The sequence below is a fragment of the Ambystoma mexicanum genome, chromosome 5q, assembly GCF_040938575.1.
Source record: "Ambystoma mexicanum isolate Mex_15411 chromosome 5q, UKY_AmexF1_1, whole genome shotgun sequence".
Classification (NCBI taxonomy): Eukaryota; Metazoa; Chordata; class Amphibia; order Caudata; family Ambystomatidae; genus Ambystoma; species Ambystoma mexicanum.
In genome coordinates, this window is record NC_090933.1 from 1117531469 (window position 1) to 1117559099 (window position 27631).

Below are 27631 nucleotides of genomic sequence, written 5' to 3' on the forward strand. Positions count from 1 at the left end.
CCTAGCGTTTTGTGGAGCGGTCCTTTAAAGTCTTGGGCTTGAAGAACCTACATGCTCGACAAGACGTTTCAACGTGGTCTCTTGGGAGACAAGTTACAGACTAAAAGCTTGTCGACCTACGGGATTTTATGATTGCACTGACATCACACTAGGGATACTATTACTGGCACGCCCTGTCGACGTCCCTTTTCGAGTTTCGAAAACAACAACTGTAATACTCTGCAGCTTCCACTAGATGTCGGCCTATGCACAGCTTGTGATCTAAGCAGATTCCACAAGCCACAGAGATTATATGGGATACATTACTCACCGTAATCTTATTTCTGATGCTTGTATCTACTTAGATTCACATGTTGTTATAGGACGACATCTAGTGGAAGCTGCAGAGTATTACAGTTTGTTTTTCGAAACTCGAAAAAGGGCGTCGACACAGGGTGTGCCAGTAATACTATCCCTAGTGTGACGTCCACTGTACCCAAGATCCCTCACGCATCTAGGATCCTCAGATTGTATTTTTTCTGACATGAGGTAGCATGAGGAGTAGCGCGAGTACAGATAATCCAAGCAGATAGATAGATAAGACTACAAGCATCCATGCGCCTTCTCTCAGAGGGGAGGAAGGGTGGGTTGCATGTGAATCTAAGCAGATACAAGCATCAGAAATATGACTACGGTGAGTAATGTATCCCTTCTGAGGCTTGTGGAATCTGCTTAGATCACATGCTGTGCATAGATTAGCGAGCAGTGTTAGAAGGAGGTGGGATGTGAGAAGGGTCATGAGCAAATAAATGTCTTAAAACCCCTTGTCCCACTTGAGTATCTGTCCTGGAATGGGTGTCAATGCAGTAGTACTGAGTAAAGGTGTAATTAGAGCTCCAAGTAGTTGCTTTGCAAATGGTGTCAAGGGGTACATTTGCAATGAAAGCCAGAGTGGCCCCAATGCCTCTTGTAGAGTGGGCTCTTGGCGCGAAAGGCAATGTTTTTTCAGAAAGGGAGTAACACAGCTGAATACAGTTAACAACTCACTTAGAGATGGCACTTTAGAGACGTGATCTCCCTCTTTGCCTGTAGCTACGGAGACAAACAGTTGGTCTGTTTTCCTTAGCGGTCTGGTCTTGTTTACATAGTATAGGACCGCCCTACACACATCCAGGGTGTGCTGTTTCACCTAAACCGAGCTTTGTGGGTCTTGGAAGAAAGCCGGAAGCTCGATGGACTGGTTCAAGTGGAATTTAGAAATAAACTTAGGTGAGAACCTAGGGTGTGTACGTAAAACCAGTTTATCTTTATAAACCGTAAACAAAGGATCCTGCACTGAGAGCCTGAATTTCACTGACCCTTCTTGTAGATGTAATTGCTACTAAGAAGGCCGTCTTATAAGTCAGGTGTTTGAGTCTGCTTTTATGCATGGGCTCGAATGGTGGGCCCATGAGTTTAGATAGCACCACATTAAGGTTGCATCCTGGTGGTGGGTTTGACATTGGAGGGTAAAGTCTCTTTACTCCTTCCATGAAGGCTTTAACCACTGGTACTTTCCACCACGACACCTTGTTATGGGAGGCGGTGTATGCTGACAGAGCTGATAGGTGTACCTTCAGTGAATTAAAAACCAACCCTGTGTCCAGCAGGTGGAGCATGTATGTGACAATTGTGGAAGGAGTGCAATCAACTGGGTTGATTTGCTTATTCTGGCACCAGATAACAAATCTTTTCCATTTGTCAAAGTAGCAGTGCCTCGTGTTTGGCTTCCTAGATTCCCTTAGGATGTCCATACATCTCTGCGGTAAATTGAGATGTCCAAACTCTATGACCTCAGGAGCCATGTTGCCAGGTTCATTGAGTTGGGTTGAGGATGCACCTTCCGACCTTGGTGCTGGGACAGTAAGTTGTGCCAGCAAGGGAGTTTGATGGGTTTGCATATCGCTAGTCTGCGTAAGTGCGGGAACCACGGTTGTCTCAACCACATGGGAGCAACTAGGACGAGCGTCATCGATTCTCTGTTCATCTTGTTGACCACCTTCCTGATGAGGTGTTGGTGGAAAAGCGCACGCAAACATCCCTGACCAGTTCATCCACAGGGCGTTCCCCAGGGAGTCTGGTTCGGGGAACCTGGATGCGAATCATGGGCATTGTCTGTTTTCGCTTGTGGCAAATAGGTCTATAGTGGGGAAACCCCACTGAGAGAAGAGATCTTCTACGATTTCACTGTGTAGACACCATTTGTGTTCCTCTGGGAGGGGGTCTCTGCTCAAAGCGTCCGCCAGAGAATTAAGATCCCCCTGGAACATGTTGAGATGACAGGAATATATTCCGTCTGAGTGCCCATATCCAAATTTTCTGGGCAAGCTTGGACAGATTTGGCGAACGAGTCCCTCCTTGTTTGTTCAGGTAAAACATGGCTGTTGTGCTGTCTGTCCGGATTTGTACTGACAGATTCACAACAGGTAAGACTCGAATGCTTGAAGCGCTCTGAATACTGCCAGAAGCTCTAACAGATTGATATGATTCTTGGTTACTGAGTGAGACCAGAGACCCTGAGCTGTGTGGTGGAGATGGTGTGCTCCCCAACCGGACAGGCATGCGTCCGTCGTGACTACAGCCTGTATCTCGGGATCGTAAAAGGGTTTCCCCTTGGACAGATTTTCTCTTGTCCACCAGTGAAGACTTTGTACAAGTGTTGGTGAAACGACCACTAGATCGTCCCACTGACCACTTGCCTGAGACCACTGTTTCGCCAACCATTCCTGCACGGGACGCAGGCGCGCATGGGGGACCAGGTAAATACAGGACGCCATCATGCTCAGCAAACGCATAGATTTGCATACCGTTATCTGGCGACCGGCCTGATATTGCGGAATTTGTAGCAGTATATTCAAATTCTTTCCTCTGATGGAAAGGCCAACCCCTCTTGTGTGTTTATGACAGCTCCTAGGAACTGTTTGGAGGTGCTTGGCACCAGACTTGACTTTTTCTCGTTTATGGAGAAACCTAATTCGAAGAGGAGGTTGATCGTTCTTTGAATGTTTGTTCTACAAATTACTGGGGTCTCCCCCGTGATGAGCCAGTCGTCCAGGTAAGGGTACATTGGGATTGCCTCCCTGCGTAGGTGTGCCGCCGCCACCGGCAGTACCTTGGTGAATACCCTTGGAGCCGAGGCTATCCCCAAGGGCAGTACCTTGAACTGTTAGTGCACCTTGAAGCGCAAGTATCTTCTGTGCGCTGGGAACATGGAAATATGAAAATAGGCATCTTTCATGTCCAATCTTGCAAAGTAATTCCCTTTTTTAGGAGGGGGATTACCTCTTGGAGAGTAGTCCTGCGAAATTTTTGGGGCTTGACATACTTGTTTGCAGGCCGTAAATCCAATACTGGGCGCATTGTCAAATCTTTTTTTTTGGCACAAGGAAGTAAGTTGAATAAATACCCTTGTTTACCTGGTGTCCCGGGACAAGTTCTATCACGTCCTTTGCTAGAAGATTGGCGATTTCTTCGAGGATCTTCTGGTGGTCTAACAAGTGTACCTTTTGTCGTGGAGTGTGGTTCCGGGGACACTCTAACAGTTCTATGCATATCCTGCGGACACTGTGGACAGCACCCATCTGTCTGATGTGATCCCTTCCCAAGCTTGGGTGAAGTTGGAAATGCGTCCCCCTACTGGGGATGCATGAGAAGGGACCCTGAACGTAACGTCACTGTTTTGGGTGAGGCGTGCCGCCGCCTCTACTGGGGCTGCCTCTACCCCTACCACAACCTCTCTTGTTACCCCTGCCATAACTGGGTAGACTGCTGGTTGTTGTTGTTCCATGGTGTACCCTGCCCCTGGGAATAATTGGAGCCTCTCTGGGAATTTTGGCCGCGAAAATTGCCATTCCCCCTTTGATTCGGGGGTTTGTTGGTTAATTGGCCTAGGGATTTAAGAGTCTTGTACTCATCCTTGCCATTTTTTAGCGCCTCCTCTACCGCCTTGCCAAACAGTAGATCGTGCTCCACCGGTTTGTCTATTAAAGATTCTTGGGTCTCGGGTTTGAACCCCGATTGCCTTAACCAAGCATGTCTTTTGATAACAGTGCTCTCTGCTATCAATCTGCCGGCGTTGTCCGCGGCTTTTAAGATGCAACCGGACACGGCTCTTCACTCCAACGCAACCCTTGCCAACTGGCTTTTTAAGGGTTCTGGGGCGGAGTCGATGAGTGCCGCAACTTCTTCCGACTGGTGGCAGTTGTAACTCACCAGTAGGGTGGTGGAGTTGGCAATCTTTGCCTGGTAGGCGGAAGTGGAGGCTACTTTCCTACCCAAACCATAAATCTTTTTGCTCTCCTTGTTGGGAGGAGTTTCAGAAGATGATGGGGGCGTTCCCGCCCTCTTTCGGGTGTTTGTCACTACAAGGGAGTCCGGTTTCAGATGCCCCCTTATGTACAGTGGGTCCGATTGGGCTGCCCTGAATAGTTTCTCAATCCTGGGGTTTACCGCCCTGGTGAGGTTAGGGTTTATAAGGGAAGGGTCTATTCTCCTTTTTATAGATTTGAGGATAGGGATGGCCTGGGCAACAGGTCTCCTTTCTCCCACTAATTCCTCGGCAAAGTCCCTCTCTTCCTGTGCTCCCTGGGTGTCAATGTGAAAGTGTTCTGCCGTCCTGGACAGAACTTCATTCAGGAGAGGTTGGTTGTCGACAGCGGAAGTCGGTAACCAGGGGTTCTTTGTCTACTGGGGAGTCTACCCTATAAGTTTCTGGGTCGTCCTCATCCTCCTCTTGGTCCTTGTCATCCCCATAGTAGCCCATCCCAGTTTGGTCTCCCAACATGCCCAAATCTGGATCCTCAATAAAAGGTGGATCCTCATTATATTGAGAGTAGGGCTGTATACAGAAAGGGTCCGAAGACCGTGTTGGTGCTTCAACCCGGGACTTCTTACTTGGGGGTATCGGTTCCCTAGAGCCTGAGGGTGATGCCCTGCCAGGGGTATATGAGAGGAAGTGCTCAGGATTCTTGGCATAGAAGTCTGCCAATGATGACATTCTAGACATAACTCTATGTCTATGACGTCACTAGACCATTCCTTCGAGCTGGGGAAGACGCTTTCTTGAATTCACAAAAAAAACTTCTCTCGCGGCAGAGATATTGCTATTTGGAAAAGACCGAGCATTCTCTTTGCTCCGATCCGCATCTGGCTCCCAGGAGGGGCAGACCCCTGTGAGCCTGAGTGCTGTGGCGGCAAAGGCCCATCGGGGGGAGGGGAACCCGTGTCCTGGCCGGCTTGCCTTGCTGCCGTGTTGGAGGGGTGACGGCTGTGCATCAGTGGGAGCGTGGCTGGCTGACAGGCGCATGTACACACAGCCTGGTGCCCCATCTAGTAGCAGCCTACACTTTGGAGGCGGTCACCGGAGCAAGCAGAGCTGCCCGTGCACCTCTACAAGCCTTGCGGCAGTCACCCTGCCGCCGCCGGGTGCTGCAGACCCTCCATGGTGCTTGGGACTGACGGCCCATGACGAGGCGCCCACGGCCGGATCTCCCACGTTCCAGAGGTGGAGAGACAGAGCCTATGTCCTTGAAGGCTGGTGGATACTGGGTGGTGAATCCGGCCCCGCCCCAGTGAGAACGCCGAATTGACGCCAAAATAGCCTCTCAACTCAATGAACTGTGCCTTATCCCACCTGGAGGAAGGACACCGTGGGTCCCTGCATGCTGTGACTGCTGTGGCGCGGCTCCCTGCCTCCATCAACCCCGTCAGTATCGTAGTGCGGCTGGTCGGGCTGTGGCGCGGACCCCCCGGTCCATGTAACGGTGCAGCGAGCCCGCGGGGCCGAACATGTCCGTGTCTCTCCCCCGCGGTTTTTCATCTTCCTGGGCCCCCGAAAGGGGTTCAAACCAGTTCCTTGCTCCTATTCCTCACCAAGTGCAAGCCCTAAGGGCCACTATATGTGGGGGGAACACAACCCACTCAGCTCAGGGAGAACTTGGCCCGTGGGAGAGCCACTGCTGATACCTCAGCCACCAAGAGATCGCCTACCTCCACCAGAACTGGCTCCTGAAGCTCCTTTCCAGAAATCACAATACGCCCTATCACCTCCAGATTATGTCCCGCGGCCCTGCCGTGTTGCCAAGCGAGCACATCTCTTCAAGACCACTTGGTTCACCCGGACGGGTCTGAGCACTGTGATATAAATTGAAGCAAGGAGACTCCATAACTTACCCCCCCCCACGAGTCAATACAGTGGATAAACATATCTTTCAGCACACACCGGGGGCTTAATTCTCCAGGAACAGTTAACCTGTGTGTACATACCTTCCAGTTGCGCCCTTGATGGAAGGACTGGCGCTATTGCTTCGTACCTAACAGCCACTGCACTCCTGTGGCTTTCTCCATTATCTCTGCACTGTACCTCACTTGGAATCTGACCCACGCATTGCTTGCCAGTCAACAAGGGACCCCACTACCATTCTGGTCTCTAAATCTGGCAGCAACTGGGACTGGATAGCCGTACCCCCTGCGGATACCTGCTGAAGGTGCAAGAGTTGACACCGTCAGACTGTGCTGTGCAGCTCGCCTCGAGGGGTGGCTGTTGGGACCATTACAAAAGGAGCCCAAAAGAAGCAGAGCTCCAGCAATATGTTTGTGAGAGCACCATCAAAACCCTGGGAACTTGCGCCCGAACCTGAACCCGCCACGTCATTGCCCCCAGAGCCCACTGAGTTGCAGAAAATGCTAGACTACATGCGTGAAGGATTCTCAACCCTACACTCCAAATTGGACGACATGAATGGGACCATATCATCAATTAAAGCCCATATGGAAAAGACCGACAGCCGAGTTACGGAAGTTGAATCGAGGATCAGCGTGGCCGAGGATGACATTACCACCCTTCGAGCAGAGCTGACCACGCTTTCTAGACAGGCTCTGGGTATCAGTAAGAAAAATGAAGATCTCGAATCGTGCTCCAGACACAACAACCTCCGCATTATCGGATCCCGGAGGACAAGATAGACTGCCCCATGGAAGACTACATCGAACACACTTTACTCATGCTACTGGATTCCCCGAAACTCTCCCCACAATTTGCAATAGAGAAGGCCCACCGTGCCCTGAAGGCAAGAGTTAAGCCGGGTGCGCCTCCTCGTCCAAACATTGAGAGAGTTTTAAATTACTGCAATAGAGATTCGCTCCTTCGGTCCTCCAGGATCCACTTGTATCGCGACTTCTCTGTGTCTGTCCAGCAGAAGCATAAGACTTTCATGACTGCCAAAAAGAGGCTGCGAGATCTGGGCGTCAAATACTCAATGCTCTACCCGGTCAAACTTAGGATTGAACACTCAAAGTCTATTTTTTCACCATTCCTGAGGAAGCCTCCAAATTCATTGACGAACATTTCCCAGGATGATCATGCGCACATCGGCAGCCAGGCTCGTGACGCCTTGACTATCAATATCTCTGTACTAGTTCCTGTCATGCACTGGAACCTGTCAGTAGAGGTCCCTAGGATCCATAGTCTACTCCGATCCAATTGGTTCCTTGTTCAATGTCACGCTTCGGTCTTCTTCAACTGTTCTATATCCTTTTTGCACTACTACCAAAATGCCTAGCCTTTCCTGGTATTGGAGCATTGCCGCTCATAGCTGCAGCACAGCCCGCCAGGTGATGCTGCCGCTGTTCTTGGTATTGTTAGCTGTTTCCAGGGTGTTCACCCCTCTGTTTGGGAGAATAGGGGTTGGGAGAGGGTCGGGATGGCTGTTATGTTAAAAATTGCTTGACATGCAACGGGGTGTGAGAATGTTTGCACATACCCAGTCACACTTTTCAATCGGGGGCCTATACACGTCTCTGTGGTGCCTGTACCCCGATTTCTGTCTCAATAACCAGTTTTACAAATGTATACCAATTGGCCCGATGACGGCGGATAACCTTGTTTGTATGAGCTGGAATATCAGGGGGCTAGGTACTTATGCAAAGATGCAGAAACTGCAGCTGTATGTTGAACGGCACAAAGTGAAACTACTCTTTCTGCAAGAAACCCATGCACGCTCAGGGGGATGTGAGAGGTTTGCTGAAGCCTAGGGCCCCCAACGGTACCATACGGACTACTCCACTCAGAACTATGGGGTCATGAGCCTGATACATAATGTCTTAAATTCCAGCAAAAAGCGGTTCATGTAGACACCCAAGGCTGCTATGTTTTACTATTCGGACCCTACCACATCGCAAAGTTGTACTCCTTAATGTATACGGCCCTAATGTGGACGATCCCGGATTTTACACTCAACTGTCGTTCTTGCTGTCCGGGTTCCCCCTTGCCCCTATCCTCTGGGGTGGGGACTTCAATACGATCCTAGACGTGGATCGGGATAGATCAGGCTCCAGTCCCCGTCAACTCACTAAAGCTGCCAGAACCATCAGACATTCAATCCCAGTTGTGGGTGGCTAACGCTTGGAGGCTGGTGTATCCGGACTCTCCATCATATTCCTTTTACTCCACAGTGCACGACTCCCACTGTAGGATCGACAGGTGGCTGGTGTCAGACATACTTATCAGGGCCATCACACACATGGCAATTCTTCCTAGAACATTCTCCGACCACTCCCCAGTGACGGTCTCCCTAGATTGGAGGTCTGCTGACAACGTACCTCGGTACTGGAGGCTGAATCCACATGCCCTGTTAGATGTGGCCTTTAAGTCCAAACTGGAAACCGCCATAGGCGACTTCTTCACATTGAATACTGGCTCAGTCCGCATACAGGCTACCCTTTGGGAATCATTCAAGGCTTACGTTAGAGGCATATCGATATCCAATGAGTCTGGGATCCTTAGGGTGATCAGAGTGACATAGCAAAGAGGGAATCTCGACTCTCCCCCTTTGAGTCCCAATATGACCTCTCCCAGTCACTCGCTACCCTTTCCGATATGGGCACAGAACTTGACACGTTCCGTTCCCTTGCAGAGTGCGAGAGGAAGTTCCTTGATGACACCCACTTAGCTCGAAGGTATGGAGAGGGGGGAGAACACCCTGTCTGAGTCCTGGCTAGGCTTCTCGCCAGGAGTCCGGCTCGCCCCACAACCCTGCTATAGAGAGGTCTGACGGCTCATTGGCCTTGTTGTCACATGCTATTAATACAGAATTCCGGTTATTTTATGAGTCCCTTTATTCCAATGTCGACAGTGTTCCTGCAGTGGAAGTCGACTCATACTTCACAGTGATCCTTAAAGCAGGCAAATCACCCCCCACCCACCGAATGTGGCTCCTACCGTCCACTTTCCCTCATTAACTGGGATGTTAAGATCTATGCCAAGGTGCTAGCTATGAGACTGCCTCCATATATGACTTACATCATACACCCGGATCAGGCGGGATTTATCCCGGGGTGCTCTACATCCCTTAATTTGCATCGTCTCTTTAATATCCTTGCTCATATAGATCCAACCGTACAAGCCGTGGCAGCCACCCTGGACATGCAGAAGGCGTTTGATTAGAGCTACCTCTGGCGGGTTCTCGAGAGAAGCAACTTCGGGCCCCGTTTTCGGGCCTGGGTCAGACTTCTCTACTCCGGTCCAGTGGCCAGGGTCCGCACTGAGGACAGATGCTCAATCTCCATCCAAATAGCCCATGGAATGAGGCAGGGTTGCTCCTTCTCTCCTCTGATCTTTGCCATCGCCATAGAACCCCTGGCTGACAGGATACATCAGAAACATGCACACAGAGGCTTAAGACTCTTTGGCTCGCCTGAGATCATCTCCTTGTATGCTGACGATGCTCTTCTTTTCATTCGCTCCCCTGTGGACAATTTAGCCCCGATACTAGATGATGTCATACAATTTGGTGAGATCTCAGGTCTCAAAGTAAATTGTTCCAAATCTAGCCTATTTCCATTAACTGAAGTTACCCTCCCCCTCCAGACCCCTTGGGTTTCACATGGTCACAAACAGATCTCTACCTCAGAGTAGTGGTGGCTCGTCAATATGGTTCCCTCTGTATGTAGCCAACTTTGAGAAGTACCTAACTACGCTTACTAGGAAATGCATGTGCTGGGCTGCACTGCCAATTTCACTGGCAGGCCAAATTGGCATTCTGAAAACGATCGTACTTCCCCAACTCCTTTACAAGTTCCTCAATATCCCATTGTGGCCAGGCACCACATTTTTTCAATCACTGACTCGCACCGTAAAAAACTTCCTGTGGCATTCTGGTGCGGTACGCCTCAAATTAGACAATCTAACAACATCCATGTCTGAGGGCAGCCTCAATGTCCATAATTTTGAGAGGTATTAGATTGTAGCCCAGGCACAACATGCCTCGCACTGGTTTGTACTCGTGGATCCCCTGCCACATGCCAGGCTTAAGCGTGGAGGACCGAGATATGCGCTCTCTAGTCCTCCCCTCCCAACATGTTAAATTTGACCCCCTGGACCCTGTAGGTTCTACGTCCCTGGCTTTAACCAAACTGCTGAGCCTGTCTGTTACCCTGTCACCCCTTTCATGGTGATCTTCCCCTCTGGAACTTTCTCCCATAGGCTCCCTGTATTCCCCCAGCTGCGACACATCGCTGGGCTGTCTAGGGATTTGGGGCTCTCCGCGATGTCTTTCATCAAGGTACCCTTATAGAATGGTCAGACCTCCCACTATCCCTGCGCAGGAGACCCTCTCATTGGCTCCAATATATAGGTCTTCACTGCTCCCTTAAAAAGAGATACCCGGATTTCCCTGTAATTCCATCTGATGATCCCATATTGCCTGAGCTCTTAAACACCACGTCCTTCAGGAGGTAAGGTTTCCAGACTATACGCTTTACTTCAGGCCAAGGTTCCCCTCCCTTTGATAAACTCAAACATACCTGGGGCGAGGATCTGGGAGTCGAAATGACTGACCAGCGTTGGAGCCGTATGTTTGCTCACATTCATGACATTTCGTTTAACACTCGCTTTAAGCTGATCCATTACAAAGTGCTCCACAGATTCCACTATACTCCGATCAGACTGCACCACATGTCGAAAGACCACTCCCCCAGATGCCCTAGATGTGGCTCGGACGGGGCGAACTACATACATAGGTTATGGTATTGCCCGCACCTCTCTCAGTTTTGGGAGGAAGTTTGCTCCACGTTGTCTGATATTTTGGATTACACGATCACCCCGACTCCGCTGGTGTGCCTATTTCATGAACTCCTTGAGCTGAGTCGCAATGCTAAGAAACTAGCAAGATTGTGTTTGTTGGCAGCTGTTCGTTGTATACTATTGTGTTGGGACTGCCCCGGGATCCCCACACATACCCAGTGGCTCCGTGCGGTGACTTGGGCTTCAGAGGTCGGCCCAGCAACCACTGGTATTGCAACCCAGAAATATCTGGGCCCCATTCCGTACTTATGTTTCCTCCATGGTAGCAGATACTGATGATGATGATGATGATGATCCCCCTTTTTGAATCCCAGCGACTGCTTACAAGATGTGCCTTCAATGTTGCTTTAACATGTATATTCTGCATCTGATGTTTCATGCCGGTCTCCTACTACTCTGTATATTCCATAATTTTGCTTTGTATGATGATTACATTTCATTTCACAGCTTGTAGGCTACTCGTTGTCTAGTTGTAATGTCAAGCATAATAAATAAAGTTTAAAAAAAATACCCAAGCCAACAAATTAATTGGGCTGATCCAACAAGAAAGTTGAGATCCTCCACAGCCCTGAAAGTTAATCCATTCGATGACAAAAATGTATACACAAGTGCTTTGAAATTTTCAGAAGGCCATAGCCTATGGAAGAACCAATCTCCCTCATTAAGAATGGTGGAGAGATAATTTTAAGGATGCTTGAAAAACAGTGCTCTATAAAAAGGTCTTCCCAGACAACAGGTCAATCAGACCATTGGACATGTGTGCTGGCTTGTGGAGTCCTTGAGTGAACTGCAACTGCCAGAGCTTTGAAGAGATGGCGAATGCACTCACCCTATGACATTCTTCAGTGTGTGCTCTTTCACATTCTGCACTGTTTGAGTTGGCCATGACAGTTTGCATCCTAGTCTGTACCTCGCTGTCTGCAGTGGGATGGCAGCCTCAGAGACCTGCAGTGAATATCACTTACTTGACAGGGAGTACACACCTTTCACTTCCCTCCTTTAAGCAAAATCCTCTCCACACTTGTCAACACTTCTTACCAAGTGGCGAGTCTACTCCACTGCTGCCACCTTCACCTTATAGCTTTTTCCCTGTGGTTGTCAGACTAGATCCAGCATCACCTAGTGATTTACCTCATTTTGGCTTATATGTAGCCATTGCAACACTGTGATGGGAATGGAAGGCACCACTGCCAACACTACTATTCCAGTGGACACTATGAATCACCCCAAGCTGTTTGTTTTCACCAGGTGCACACGTGTTACAATCAGCTATGACCTACAGTGTGGCCTAGCTGTTACACTGCAACGTGCCTCAGGCAGAGTCTCTGCTGCCAGGTCAATCCCTATATGATGGATCATTTCGGGGAGGTATTGCTTAGAAATGTATCAGAGTGACCAGGTGACATATAGACCGCTACACATGGATTACAAATATGGGCCATTCTAAGAGTGGAAATGACAACATCAGCCATCAGTAAGAAAGCAATCTGTCTCAAGTTTACAATAAGTTACCATAAATGAGAATCCAGCCACAATCTTACCAGATCGTCACATTGGGTTGATTTCATTTTCTTCGCCAAATCAAGAGCTGTTTCTCCAAGTTGATTTACTTTTAAAAATGTAGAAAAAAACATGGTTTATTCTTTTTAAAATGGTTGTTAAAAGGTTCACCTATATAATGCACAGTTAGCCATTGTGTATTCCATTTAATTTCTTAGGTAACGTAGTCCACACTTAAGTAATGAATTACAAAATTAAATTCAAACATAATTATAAAACATAACAAAAACACAAATAACTTACTTCTTAGGAGTGTTCTTTCTGATGGAGAAGTCCTTCATCCCAAAAATTCCTCATCTTACATATATACCTTCCAGTGCCAGCTGTTCTATTACTTTCTGGACACCAGAGGGAGCCATGCAAGTCTGCTCGACTCCAAAGCATGCTTATGATGCCGGACATGACGTAAGGGGCTGTATACACAGAGTCATTCATGCTCCATGACCTCAGCTCTGACCTTTTCTGCAGCAATCGGCAGATAGCTGAGGTACCGCATAGCAGAAAGCAGAAGAACAAGCTGTGCAACACCAAGGGAAGGTTGGGGAGAGTGGGATGAGGTATCTGTGGGAGGGAGGACTAATTCATCCAGTAAATTGCTCTTCAAATAGATTAATTCCTGACGCAGATTCCTCAACCTAAGACCCCAAAAACAATACAGAACCCATTGAGGCGAGTGAATAGTGAGAAACCACCCTCTACACCAGAAAACCTTTTGAGCCAGATACGGAATCCAAGCAGTAGAGTTTGGGAAACACATGAAGTGATGCCCGAATAGCAGCCTGATAGATGTCCAAACCTGGGACACCCCTCTGCAGTCCCTCAAGTGCATTCGTTTCATCCAGATCAGAGCACACTGAAATGCAGAAGACAAACCACCTGGAAGGAGTCTGTAACAGCCCTACATGCATGAGCCCTACCGTAAAGAGTGAAAAACCTTCCTTCCTGTTGTCCCTTGTCCGAGAGCTATATTAGCCCAGAGTCCTCTTGGGTTCCAGGTGGTGAAAACCTTCCTACACTTTAGATGGATGAGATGTAGGGAAGAGCACCTGAAGTCAACTGTCTGCAAGATAGAAATCGGACAAGACCTTGGGAAGGAAGGTTGCCCACATCTTCCTCAAAGAACAAAAATTGAGTAAACAGAAAGGTTAAAAAGATTTAAATTCCACAGAGGAACAACTGAGGAAATTGGTTACCCAAGCCCTGAAAAAACTGCATAACAGCAGGGATGGTAAAAAAGGAACATGCCATGCTCAGGGGTCTTTTTAAAAACCTAAACAGTGACCAAATACCCCTTTAAAGTGCCAATCTGCTGACCCAAAAAAGAAAGCCAATAATCAAAAACACGAGAGGGTGAAAAGTCAAAAGGGTCCAGAGCCCTTTTCCTGCACCAAGCAAACAACGAACAACCCCAGCAGGCATATATGAACTTGGTGGCAGGACTTCTGGCAGAAAGGAGTACATATAGAACGCCATCCAACAAATACAACTCTTTATATCTTAAACGCTTAGCAGCCCAAGAATGAAGACTGATGCTGCTGCTTATCAGGAGGAGGACCTAGGACCTCTGACCGGTGGAGCAGGTCCACCCTCAACAGAAAGTGCCAAGGAGGAAATGGCTAGAAGCTCCAGGTACCACATTCTCCAGGCATCTGGAGCAGTCCTGATCATGGTGGCCCCAAACCTCTGCACTCTCAAGAGAACTAGGTGAATTAGATCAGCGTGGATGCACATAGGAGAGTGAGCTCCACTTACGGCACATAGTTCCAGTAGAATTATATACTCCTGCACCTAAGCAAGCAACCCCAGCCTGCTAACTTTGAAGATTGTTTAAGTGAGCGTCTCAACCCCTTGGAGTTATCTGCGACAAATGTCAAGTGAAGCCAAGGTGCAGAAAAAGCGTTCCCTACAGTACATTGTTTCTCTAGGTGCCGCGCACAAGGTCCAGCAGCACTTTGAGAACTGTAACAGGTCCATCATGTCGCCCAGAAACTGAGGCCACTGACTGTGAAGTCACTAGGGCGGCCTCATGTGCAGAATTGGGCACTGTTAGGGAGAATTCTCTCTTTGGGCTGAATTTCCTAACCTAGTGAGTCCCCCAGCAGCTTTGCTGGATTTCTGGAGTTTGTTTTCTTCTCCTGCCAAGAGTGAGACTCTTTTTCTCCCACTCTTGGACATGATTTATGGTGTTCCTTTAACTGTTAATGTGTTTTATGGGCTATGGGGTCCTTTACTCCATAGGGTCTCATGTGTTTTTACTATGTGTGTTACACAGCACCCTCTGTGCAGTAACACAGGGGTGTCAAAGTGACACCCCACAATAGACTCCATACCCTGGGACTGACTACTGTCTCCCAGGGCATGTAAAGTCACCATTGGCTTAACTAGTCCCAAATGATTAACGGAAACCGGTACAAACCATCATATTGTGGACGTACTGGTCGGGGAAATTCGATTGCCCCGGGGTCTGTTAGTCGAGGGGGCACGTCTCCGTCCCCCCTGATCGAGTTTTGGCTGGTGGCAGTGGATCCTACTTTTTATATTCGACCACTAATATATCCCTATGGGATTTTCCCATTGTTCGAGGCTACCAACTTTAATTATTTAATTCTCATAGCCTCGAACATATCGACGGTTTATTTATTTAATATTAATTCTCCGGTTGGTATTTTTTGCCAGGACTCGATTCTAAAATGGCATTTGTGTTCTCTTCTGTGACTCCAACCCAAGTCGAGCCCTTTGTCCCACATTTTGGCGGGCTTCTCCACAGAAGCCTCTAAAAGTGGTGCCACTCTGTCTGGGTACCACAGGGGGTGTGGGAGGCACCCTGAACTGAGTTACCTTGGTACCTCAAGTCGCACTCTTGTGTGATTGGCCCAAGTGGTGTGCCGGCCGGCTCACCACTTAGCATGTTTGAGTGACAGCTAGGCTGAGTGAATGGGGGTGTGCTGCATAAAAGCAGGGCTTTGGGGACTGGAACTTCAGAAATCGCCACAGGACCTGAGAATCCGACGAGGGAGAAGCTGAGCCGACCTACCACGACGACACCACCGGTGGAGCCCTGCGGAACCGACTCACCGACAGAGAAGATCTCCCGGCTGGAGAGACTTCTTCCCCTGACTGGTGGGCACAACCAGTTTACCTTCTTCTCTTCACATCCCAGGCCGTCTTGTGGTCGAATTGCCGTGCCAAGCACCCCGGCAACCGGATAGCCACTTACCACTACCAAGGACCGCTCCTTTTACCTGAGAACTCCGCGGCTGGTTTCTTCCCTGGCAGTGCAACGGACTCCTGTCTTCCTCCCCGACTAGATCCTCTCTTCCCCCGGACGGAGCACCGACTTGCATCCGCTGCCAGGAACAACTGCCCCCGCTGGAGTATTCTCACCACTTTAAGGTACCGTGTCCGCCAGGCCTACATTTCTAAAGATTGCTACAAGGTAATAATAACCCCTTAACCTTCTGGACTGGGCTGGCCGCCTTGACCTTCTAACTGGTCCCTTTCTTTTGGTCCAACTCTTTTTGAACCTTTGCAAGACTCTTGTGCACTTCAACCGTGTGACCTTGGACACATTTCGTTCTGATCCTCTTAAAGTGGATCTGGCCTTCTGAACTCTAACTTCACGGTTTTACTTGCCTTCCTCTCTTGTTTTGTTCTTAGGAAAGTGTTGGGATCTGTTGCATATTATACTCTGCTTTTCTCTCCCTTTTTAAACGAATTATTAGAGTGCCATCTGCATTAAGCGCTCACCTTGAATAATCTGAAAATAAGTGGGGCTTTACTTAAGACTTGTCTAAAATTCTTCTAAGGGAGTGTATATCTTTTAGTGACCGTGTTTTTGAATTGCTTACTATTAGTGCCTGTGTGTTTTTCTAGATGCGGTTTTAAATAAATAATTATATCTCTTTTACACCAAGCCCTGGTCAGTGTTTACTTGTTCTACTATGTTCTTTTGACCTATTGTGAATACTCTGTATACTGTCTAACTCTTCTTGAGGGAGGTCTGACTGCTCAGCCACAGCTACCAAGTGAATCTGTGTGGTACAGACTGCTATCAAGTGGGTTTACTGCCAAACACCTGTAGTCTTAAATCTTTTGCAGTGGTCCCAGAGGGAACTGCACAGGTTTCTGCTTAACAGGCACAATGAATATGCAGGATTCCATGAGACCCACAAGACACAGACTAGTCAAGGATGGGACTTGTCTTTGAGATTGGGAAAACTTTATCTGTAAAATGTTCACCAAGTAAATGCACCACGTAAACATGTGTCCAGAAATGGCCAGATGAAGTGGAGCAGCTGTGTTGGCATGAAATGGAACTTGATGGTGGTGCAGGATACAACAGGTGTGGGTGCAGGTGGGTCAACACCAGATCTGGGACGGAATCTTGAATAAGCCATTTGTCCGGGCAGGGAACTTTAGCCTGCCTGAGACGTGCAGCCACCATGGCCAACAGCTTGGTCAAGGCTCTCGGGTTTGAGGTAAGACTCGAAGGCAGGGCACTGAACTGAATAGGACACCCAGGTACCTCTTGTGATTCCGATGAATGCATTTGGCAATAGGCATCCTGAAGGTCCAGTGTCACCAGCCAGTCCTGCAGGTCAAGGGTCTTTAGGCTCTGGGCTAAACTACCCGTTCTGTATTTGCACTTGTGCAGGTCCCAATTTAGCAGTCACAGATCTATGATGGGATACAGGCCACCCAACCTAACCTTCTTTGGCACCAGAAAGTAAAGGGAGTACCAACACTTTCTCACCTTATAGCGCTCTTCTCAAAATGCAGCTGAATCTCCTCCACCAGGAGGTTGTCTGGCCAAGGGGTAAGGGTGGGATGGAGGATGGCTTGGTGGGCATTGTTTGGAAGGGAGGCAATAACCCTGGAACATGACCTGTAAAGTCCAATTGCAGGAGGTTGTACGCTGCCACTCCAAGACACACAGGGAAAACCTCCCCTCCTAAAACACTAGGATGGGATGGACAAAGTCTCAATTAAAGAGGTTCATTCGTTCATAGGCTTTTATTTCGACAAACAAGCCATAAAAGATACAGTTCATAAATAAATCGTATACACATTACAATTTTGTAAAATACCACGATCATCGCATCATCACACAGAAATATATAATAAAATACCATGTAAACAATGCCTCATAAAATACTAAAATGCAGATGGCCTTCCAGTTAAAATTAATCGCACTCCTTTCACCTCTTTAAACAAACCCTCCATACCCACTTTAGATAACTGCTGGTTGCAAAGACCGCAGGAATATCAGCTGAGTTTAGACACACATCCATAGCTTCAGCAACTGTCCTTCAGCCACGGTTCAAAAAGAATGGTTTCAGGAAATGTTTCCTTAGACCCACGGAGGCAGGGCACAACAAAATTAGATGGTGCAAATCTTCTTTAGGGTCCTTGCAAAATAAACACACTGGGGAAATGACCTTATCCCACATATGCAACAAGTCAGCAGTGGGTAAAATCCCCAAACAGAATTTTTTATACAAAGACCTCTCGAATTTAGTGGGCATATAGTCTAAGTATTCCTCACAGCCAACCTGATTTTTAATGGCAACATAAAGAGCTAAGGTTGCAGAAACCTGAGGATTCAGTATGTTATCACGCTCATCCTTAACCAAAGCAGCACGCTTCACCTCTGCAACCCAGCAAGTTCTTGACATGCATGCACCATTTCAACGAGCTGCCCCCTTGTTGGGCCAGAACATCTAGCAGTGCCACTCTAAATACCAGAAGATTTCCATTGGTCCACAGACGGACACAATAAAGCACCGGTCTTAGCTGGCAAATAGGAAAAATCCCTTGCAAACCTGTCTCTAAGAGTACTGGTGTGTTTGGCGCACAAAGTGGGAGCCTGTGTATATTTTTCAAAAATGTATTCCCCACCCCTGCTAGAGGGTGTGAATTTATCTGGCCCCACAGTTCACCGCCGTACACTGCAGCCTGCCTTGCTTGCGCTCTGTAAGCCTCAAGAGACACGTAGAGCCCCATTGCATGCTCACTAGTAAATCTGGCAAGAGCCCCACTATACCTTGCCAGGGTTATTTTTTCCTTCTCCAGATGCAATGACCACCCGCACAGCTCCATGACTTTCACCCCCAGATAATCATAGCTGGCTACCTGCTCGATTTTCCCTTAATCCAATGCCAACCTAATACCCTTCTGTCAGCTTCTAGCCATTGTCTTGAAAATCAAACTTAGTTTTGCTAATATTAAGGGATTAGCCATTTCGCCTACAAGAAACGACAAAGGTCGGAAGCTGCTTACGGACACCAGAGGGTGTTAGCGATAAGAGGACTGCGTCATTTGCGAACAGCAGGGCCACTATCTTCTCGCCAGGCAAAGATGGGGCATCGGTATGGGAACCCAGAAGCTCCCCTGACACCACTAATGAACAAAAAACAATATCAGCACTAGTACGCACCACGGTCGGACACGCTTCTTAATATCAATACTGCCCGAGGTGCTCCCATCGGTTCCCCACTGCATTATTGCCTGAATATAGACCCTGGAAGGCCAAAAGGGGTGCACCCGGGATGTCATAGTTCCTGAAGACCTCCCCAAAGCCGTTGTCTGGGAACAGTGTCAAAAGCGGTGCGTAAATCTGCAAACACTGCATATAACTGGTCCTCCTGAGGACCACAAATGTATTGCTCACTAACCGCAGCCGAAGGCTTTAGTCAGTTGTGCTCATCCTTTTCGCGAAAGCTGGCCTGTCGATGGTCAATAATCCTATTATTGCTTTCCCATTTGACCAAATGAGATAGGAGTGCCCGGGCAAACGTTTTTCCTCCAGCATTCAGTAAGGAGAACGGTCTAAAATTGCCTGAGTCATCTGTGAAGGGTTTTGACCCATGCTGAATCAGTAGACTGGGTAGATGTGGGGATGAGCTGTCGCCGCCCATCATTCCATTCCAGTGTCCAGGAGAACCGCGCAGTTGTGCGCATACCAAAAGCGCCAGGGGTGAAAGGTGGTGCCAAAGGAAAAATAGCAGCACCTGTCAGAGCAAAAGCGCTTTTAAATCACCTTTGTTTCTTTGAGGGCAAGCTCCGAATGTCAAGTTCAAACATTGCAAGATAGCTAATACCGGAGACCTTCGTTCAAAAATCAGTTTTTACTAAGGTCAAATATGGCTAAAATTATGGGCACAAAATGATTTTACTGCAGAACCACACCAGTGCCATGTTCTGAACCTGGATAGTACTTTCAAGAAAAATCCCCTGTTTGAAATACATTAATTCAAGACAAATCCCAAAAATGGGTGCAGTACCGACAATTTCCACAAGCCAGCACTAGCGGTCTAAACTATGACAGTAGAACTGTATCTTGAGCTAACTGGACTTGAAAGCCTGTTGGTTAATTAAAAAATCTTAGCCACCTGCTGTTCCCAGGAGGCAGGCTGATTTCATTAACAGCTTCAAGACGCTGGGAAACCTCTCACCTCAGAGATTCACACCAGGAGGCAGGATATCACATGACCCTGTGATTGTTTGAGGAGAGACTTCCAGGCAGCCTGCTGGAGCCCACACAAAAGACTTGAACCCCTTTACCCTTGACTTTACCCTTGAATGGGGTATGTTAATTTTGAGTATTGACTGTCAACAAAGATCTGCCTGTGAGCAGAGACATGTGTTCCCCGGCCCACCCAAGCTTCTGGGGGCGGACCCAAACACTTTGGGGAGTAGAATTGAAGGCAAATATATGTTTCATAAAAAGACTGATAACTCTTTGTAACCAGATGACAGAAATGTGCAATTTGGAGACCCTTAATCTAAGAAATGTACCTTCAATTTAAGACTAGATTCAACTTTGTACTATGTTATGGGGCAAAACCCCGCTATTTATCAATATTCCAGACACTGTGTTTACGCTAGAGACATGGAAAGTTACTGGGATGTATGTGGAAGGGGGGTGTACCTTTGTATAATTTTTGTTGAAAAACCAATGTTGCAAAACCCACTAAAATCGAAAATAAGTTGCCATTGTTGAATGCAAGCTCCTAGAAACGCCAGAGTCGGAACAGAGACTACCTTAAGCAATGTGTAATATGTACATGTAATGTCAACCACTTGTGTACCTGGGAAATATGTATTTGGATCAGAAATAGATTTGTGTGCACATTGACCAGGGGAGTGTCATTTCTGCAGGTCATAAAAATGACATCACTCTGACACACTACCCCTTCCCAAATCAGGGACCAAAGAATCTATTGACCTATCAAATCAAGAGAGGGGCAGGCTTAGTGATGCTACGCACACACCCACTTTCAAAACACATAAAAGGAACACTGAAACCCAGGTAGAGAGATTCAATTCCATTTTCTGCGGAATGCTCTGCCGGGAGACTCCAGACTTCACATCCATCAATCTCCAGAGACCAGAACTTTACTTCAGAACTTAAAGCAAGGGCCTAACCCCACAAACTGAGAACTCTTCTCAGCAGGCCTCTGCATCCTTAAAATCATTGCAAACTATTCCACAGCCGGGCGAGCTGTCTGAATTCTTTGCCAAGAATTTTTGCCAGTACCCAGAAAGCAGTGTTACATCCAGAATCCAATTGATCCGGACCAGAAAGCAGAGCAGTATCCAGAACCAGAGGCCGCTGTATTCAGAGAGGCTAGACCAGCAGAGCAGAGCTGACCCAGACGCTGTGAGCAGAACCGCCCGAAGTCCAGTCCAGTTGACCAGATCCATGACGAGGCCCATTCATTTCAAAATTAGGAGTGAGTATCTGCCAGAACTGTGCAGAACCCAATCTCTTAGTTAAAATAATCTAATCCAAACTATTTTAACCTAAGTAGAACTGCCTCCTAGTAATCCTGTCATCTGTCATTCTAAAGCTGCAAGCTGTCATCTGTCATTCTGAAGCTGCAAACTGTCACCTGTCATTTTGAGTTTTACTTTAAATCGAAAAACTTCCTTTACTAAATCGTCCGTATCTCTGGAACCGTTTGCTACTCCTTATACTTTTGCCATAATCACGATTCACGCACTCGCAAATTTTACCGCGATTTGGCCTGATTTCTTCTCCAGTAAAAAGTCATCAGCTCCTTGCTTTCCTTTGCTAAAATTCGTTTAACCTGCTAGTTACTCATAGAGCATTGCTAAAGTGAGCCTGAACTAATATAAAGTAGCCATCACCTACCCTGAACCTCTAGAGGGAATCAAAAGCAATTTTAGCACCTTTTCACTTCCTTGCAAACCACATTAAAGTAATTCGCCTGTGTTTCAAACTTCTGCCTGTTTTCCTCTAAGCTTGCTGGGGGGGGGGAACTGAATTGTGTATTGTATTTGATTGCATTCCTGAGAACTGTGTGCTCCTCCTTCCATTTCTTACATTGCATGGGGGGGGGGGGGGGGGGAGTGCATTGCCAGAGAAAAAGTGATTATATTATCTTTTGCTAAAATCATATCAAGTTATTTCTGTACTGCATTTCATTCCTCATTGCTTTTCCCTTGAAACCATAAAAGTATTTTCGCTGCCTTATCCATCCTATACCAACTCCTCATTGATTGTAAAGAGGTGTGCTAGTGTCAGATTACCCATTGTTGATTTATCAACATCATATTCATAAGTGTGATATCAATTATTAATTTATTATAAAAGTGTGATATATATATATATATATATATATATATAGTGTTTAATTTTTCAAATAAAACTTTTAAATTTGCAAAATAAATCTACTTCTTGGCTCAGTGGGGTCAGGGGGATTCTCAGAGAGGGGTGTTATACAAGGGTTCATCATCCAGATTATAACTTGCCATAAACATATATAAATAAGGGCTTCCCTTGGGCATCCCAGACAAGGCACTGACTTAGTGGGATTGCTTGATTTGAGTCACTTACACATCGCAGGAACCTTTCTTATCGATTGGGACCAGTTCAGCACTTGTCCAGGACCCCGGTACCAGACGGTGACACAGAATTAAGTTACAAAGCTTTGTCAGCTAAGGGAACCAGATAGTAAACTCATTTCTATAAAAATCAATAGGAACCCTATCCGGACCTAGGGCCTTACCTAATTTCTGATTTAAGAGCACCTTCCTAACCTCTTCACTAGATAATATCAGCAGGACAAAACCATCTTCCCCTTCATTTCCTACCCAGATCCCAGTACAATTAACTCCCTCACATAGTGACCCCTCTGCTCGGTGCAAACTGCCGTAGTGGTCAACCCACGTCTGCCTGTGTATCCATCCCTGGAGAACATTGGCACCAGCTCCATGACTTGCCCCCATCAATGCCCCAAAACCCTTTGTATCCCCCTCTTCCTATGACTTCCAGTAACGACTCCCATATACCCTGGTACCAGCCCCTTTTCTTTTCTTTCAATAATTTACAATACTCCGTCCTGGCCAGCCTCAACGCCGCCCCCCTCCTAGAAACTGGCTGTTTAGCCGCCACTACCATCCGACCCTTGGGCAGCTTACATCCCTTATCGTGCTATGGGGTGGCTGTCTCAGTGAGTCTACTTACCACTTTCCACAGCTTAGAAAAACGCTGGCCTACCAGCTCTATCACTTTCTCATGCACGGAAATTAGCTGAGCTGCATCATCGGGAGGCACCCTCGCGAAAATCTCCAGCAATTGGATGATTTCCTTGTAGGCCGATGGTAGCATGGCCTCGAGATCCATCTTACCCCACCTTATGCTCCTCCTGGCTTGCCCTGCAATTTCCAGATGAACCACCGCCGCCCCAGGACAGTTTGACCTACCGAATTTGGTGGCCATTAGATGCTCAGTCTTCTCCAAGCATAGAGGGTGGTGGTCCCTCTCTGGCCTCTTATGCACCGAGAATGCTTCAACAATGCTCCAGGCCTCGAGGTTTCCCAAAATATAATCGATATTACTAGTAGCTCAAGGTAAAAGGCCATGGCTAGTGGTCCATTTGTGTGTTAGAATATATAGTGGGCACAGCCAAAGATTGTGGTCACTGGCCAGTATTGTGATTAAGTCCATGGAGAGTGCCTGATTGGTGTATATAATGTACAGTGGCCACGGTTGAAAGCTGTAACCACTGGTAAAGGCCAACATCTATGGTTGGTGGGTAGCCTGTTAGTGTTTTAAAATGTTCAGTGCACATGGGTGAAAATTGTGAACCCCATCCATAACTGAAGGCCATTACTAATACCCATTCATGTGTTCAAAATATATTTGGCCATGCACAATGACCATGGCTGAAGGCCATGCTTAATGCCAGTGACTGTTGTAATGTAATTAATGATGTCATCAGTGATGTGATCTGTGATATTATTGTGATCATAGGCTGTGCAACAGGGGGCGCGAAGTTGAGTTGGCTTTAGCTGAATTTCAGGGGTTTTGTTGCGTTAAGTTCTACCTTAACGTCCCTGCAACTAATGTTTTTTCCTTGAATGCATAAATATATTTCTGAGTCTTGTGTATTGTTATGCAGAATCACTGCAAAAAGATTAAGACTACAGCAGTAAGCAGTAAACCCAATTGGTAGCAGTCTGCAACACCCAGATTTACCTGGTAGCTGTGGTTGAGCAGTCAGACTTCCCTCAAGAAGAGTAGGGCAGTATGCAGAGTACACACAATAGGGCTAAAAACACAGTAGAGCAAACAAACACTGACCAGAGCTTTGTATAAAAAGTATATAATTATTTATTTAAAACAGACTTTAGGCAATATACTAGCACTCTAAATCAAAAGCAAGTTAAAACACAGTCATGTAAAGTATACACACCCCCCTTGATAACTATTAGACAAGTCAGAGTTAAAACATCAATTTTTGTCAAAACAGAGGTGAGCTTGTAGCTTAGATGGCACTCCAATAATTAGGTTAAAGGGAGAGAAAAAGGTAGAGCATAAAAATAAAACAATTCCCAACACTTTTCTAAGTCCAAAGCAAGTCAGTTAAGGCAGTATACACTGTAGAGCCAAAGTTCATAGGCGAGGCCCACTTTAAATGGAGCAAAGCGAAATGTGCCCAGGATCACACAGTTTAAAATGCACTAAAAGTCTTTGCAGAATGTTCAAAAGAGGTTGGGGTGATTCAAGAAGGTAAAGTTAGAAGGTCTGGGGCCCACCCAGTTGGAAAGCCAAGGCTTTAAGGGTCACCTTGGGCAAACCGAAGAAAGGGAGGCCAGGCATGACACAGTACCTTAAAGAAAGGAAGCTCCAGCGGTGGCAGTTGTTCCTGGCAGTGGTTTCAGTTTGTGGTTTCGACCAGGGGAAGAGAGGATCTCGTCGTGGAGGAAACGTGGAGTCGTTGCACTGCACAGGGATGAAACCAGCCGCAGAGTTAGTCGGTAAAAGGTGTGTTCCTTTTATTTGCGGTCAAAGTGGTGAAGCTTGGCTATCCAGCCGCCGGGGTGCTTGGCACGGGCAATTTAACCAAGAGACGTCTTTGGAAGGCGAAAGGGGTGAACTGGTTGGTCCCACCAGCTCAGAGGAAGAAGACTCGGCCAGCAGAAGATCTTCTCTTGTCGTCGGGAAAGTGGTGAGGTAGTTGCAGCAGGGCTTCACCGGTGGTGTCGTCGTTGCAGATGGTTCAGCTTCTTCCCTCTTTGGATTCTTAGGTCCTGTGGCGACTTCTGAAGTTCCAGTCCCAAAGGCCCTGCTTTTATGCAGAAAAACCCCCACTCAACAGCCTAGCTGTCACTCAAACATGCTAAGTGGTGAGCCAGGCGGCTCACCACTGGCCCAATCAGAACAGAGTGCGACTTGAGTTGCTAAGGCAACGCAGTCCAGGGTGCCAATTCCCCTCCCCACCCATCCTGTGGAACCCAGACAGAGTGGCACCATTTGGAGGGTTTCTGTGGAGAAGCCTGCCAAAAAGTGGAACAAAGGGCTCGACCTTGGTCAGAGTTACAGAGACAGACACGAACGCCATTTTAGAAAAGAGTTCTGGCAAAAAGACCCAACCGTTAATTTAATATTAAATAAATAAACCGGAGGTATCTTTAACATTGCACCAAAAAGTGGTGCGTTTAAAATCAACGGGAAAATCCCATAGAGAATATTCCGGTGGAATATTTTGCGTGGTAACCACTGTCACCAGCCAGAAACTTCGACAAGGGGGGACTGGACAGTGCCCCCTTGAAAACAGACACGGGGGAAATATAATTAACCCCTTCAGTACTTCCACAATATGATGGTTTGTACTGGTTCTGTTCACAATTTAGGACTAGTAAAGTCAATGGTGACTTTACATGCCCTGGGAGACAGTATTCAGTCCCAGGGTATGGTGTTTATGTTTGGGGGTCACTAGGACACCCCTGTGTTACTGCACTGAGGGTGCTGTGCAACACACACATAAAAAATAGATGATTCCCTATGGAGTAAAAAGAAACCCCCACAGCCCATAAGCACACAAAGAGTCAAAGACATACCTCAAATCATGCCTAAGAGTGGGAGGAAAAGAGTCTCACTCTTAGCAGGAGAAAAAAACAAACCCCAAAAATCCAGCAAAGCTGCTGGGGGACTCACCAGGTTTGGGAAATTAGCCTTATAAGAGAATTCTCCCTAACATGTATCCGTTTAGATTACCTGCTCTGCATAGTCCGACATCTAGTGGTAGTCACAGAGTATTACAAGATTTGATTCCGAAACTCGAAAACGGATGTTGCCAGGGCGTGTTAGTAATACTATCCATAGTCTGACATGTACTGTACCCATGGTCCTTCACGTGTTAAGGTCCCTCAGATTGTTTCTTTCCACCCTCGTGGCCGGTCGCAAGTTGCAGAGTTCCTTTCCAGGCTGATTCATTTGACTAGTTTAAAGTTTATCATCCAACTGCTCAATGGCCGTCGACGGACAACTCATACGTTGACGACTTGACTCAGATGACGACCGGACGCGGCCTTCATGGGCCTCTTCGAGCTTCGGCCCTAAGAGTAGGGTGAGAGGGGGAGGTCTTTCATACAGACTTCTTTTAGTGAATGCATATTCTGCCACCCCTTTTCCCTTCCTCACCTAACTGCCCTTTCCATTTATAATGGACAAAACACTGTTTAATTTAAAATTGTGCCCTACCTGCCATAGAAAATTCCTGTGGAAAGACACGCACCAAGTGTGCAATTACTGTCACCCTAGGGATCACCCCAAAAATCTTTGCAAGTCCTGCAAACTTTTCTGCCGGAAAACTCTCCAAGATCATCGCAGCAAGCGCTGGGCTGTCCACGCAATGCAAGCAGAAGCCTACATCGATGTGACAAAGGACTCCAAGCTAGGGAGGTACTGGTGTCGTTAGTGACGATGAAGGTGACCAGGGCTCGTCGGAACACCATGTGCAGGGCCCCGACTCCAATAATCAGGCCGGCAGCTCTGTGACTGAGACGACACCCGGCAGCCATAGCGCACACACGTCTAAGATTATTAAGCACATAGCCCAAGGCGACAATCAACGTTGAGCGTCGAGACCCACACGGTACCCGCGGAAAAGGCCTCTAGATCTTCCCTGTCCTCTGGGCCATCACTTACGCTTTCGCCTTATGCCAGACCTCAGAAACCGGCTCCCAAAGTCGGTTCGGACACCGCACACAAAAAGGCCCTACTTTTGCATGCCGAAAAAAGGCAGCAAAAGGCGCATCAGCGTCCTCTAAAAATACGCCGAAAATGCAAGAACTAATTAAAAACGCGTCCCTGCTGCCCTGTTAAAGACAAAGTCACCAAAAAAAATCTAAATTGTCGACGCCTTTGTCCTCCAAAATCACGCAGGTTATAGATTCTTCCTCCCCTCTAGACAAACTCTCGGGGGCTATGCATCACAAAGACCAGGAACCCACCCAAGCCACACCTACCCTTTCAGGCGTCCCACCCTCATGTGACTATACGCCTGAACAATTTAAACAGATTTATAAAGAGGATGTCATGCTTTGTTGACTTCATAGACAAGCATCCAGAAGAACTAACGTCCCTTAGAGGCGGATCACAACCAGGGGCTGCAAAACCCCAACCCCCCTGCCAAAAAACATTGTCTTGACCGACTGCCA

At 47.4% G+C, this 27631-nt stretch overlaps 1 protein-coding gene across 5 annotated transcripts in view; it reads right to left on the reverse strand.

Moving 5' to 3' along the window:
- ASAP1 (ArfGAP with SH3 domain, ankyrin repeat and PH domain 1) overlaps positions 1-27631 on the reverse strand; it is a 2617237-nt gene that overhangs the window by 893593 nt on the left and 1696013 nt on the right. For all 5 annotated transcript variants that reach the window (XM_069621633.1, XM_069621635.1, XM_069621634.1 and 2 more), the window contains one exon: positions 12640-12707. In XM_069621633.1, coding sequence (XP_069477734.1) covers positions 12640-12707 — 68 coding nt within the window. The remainder of the gene's footprint in view (positions 1-12639; positions 12708-27631) is intronic.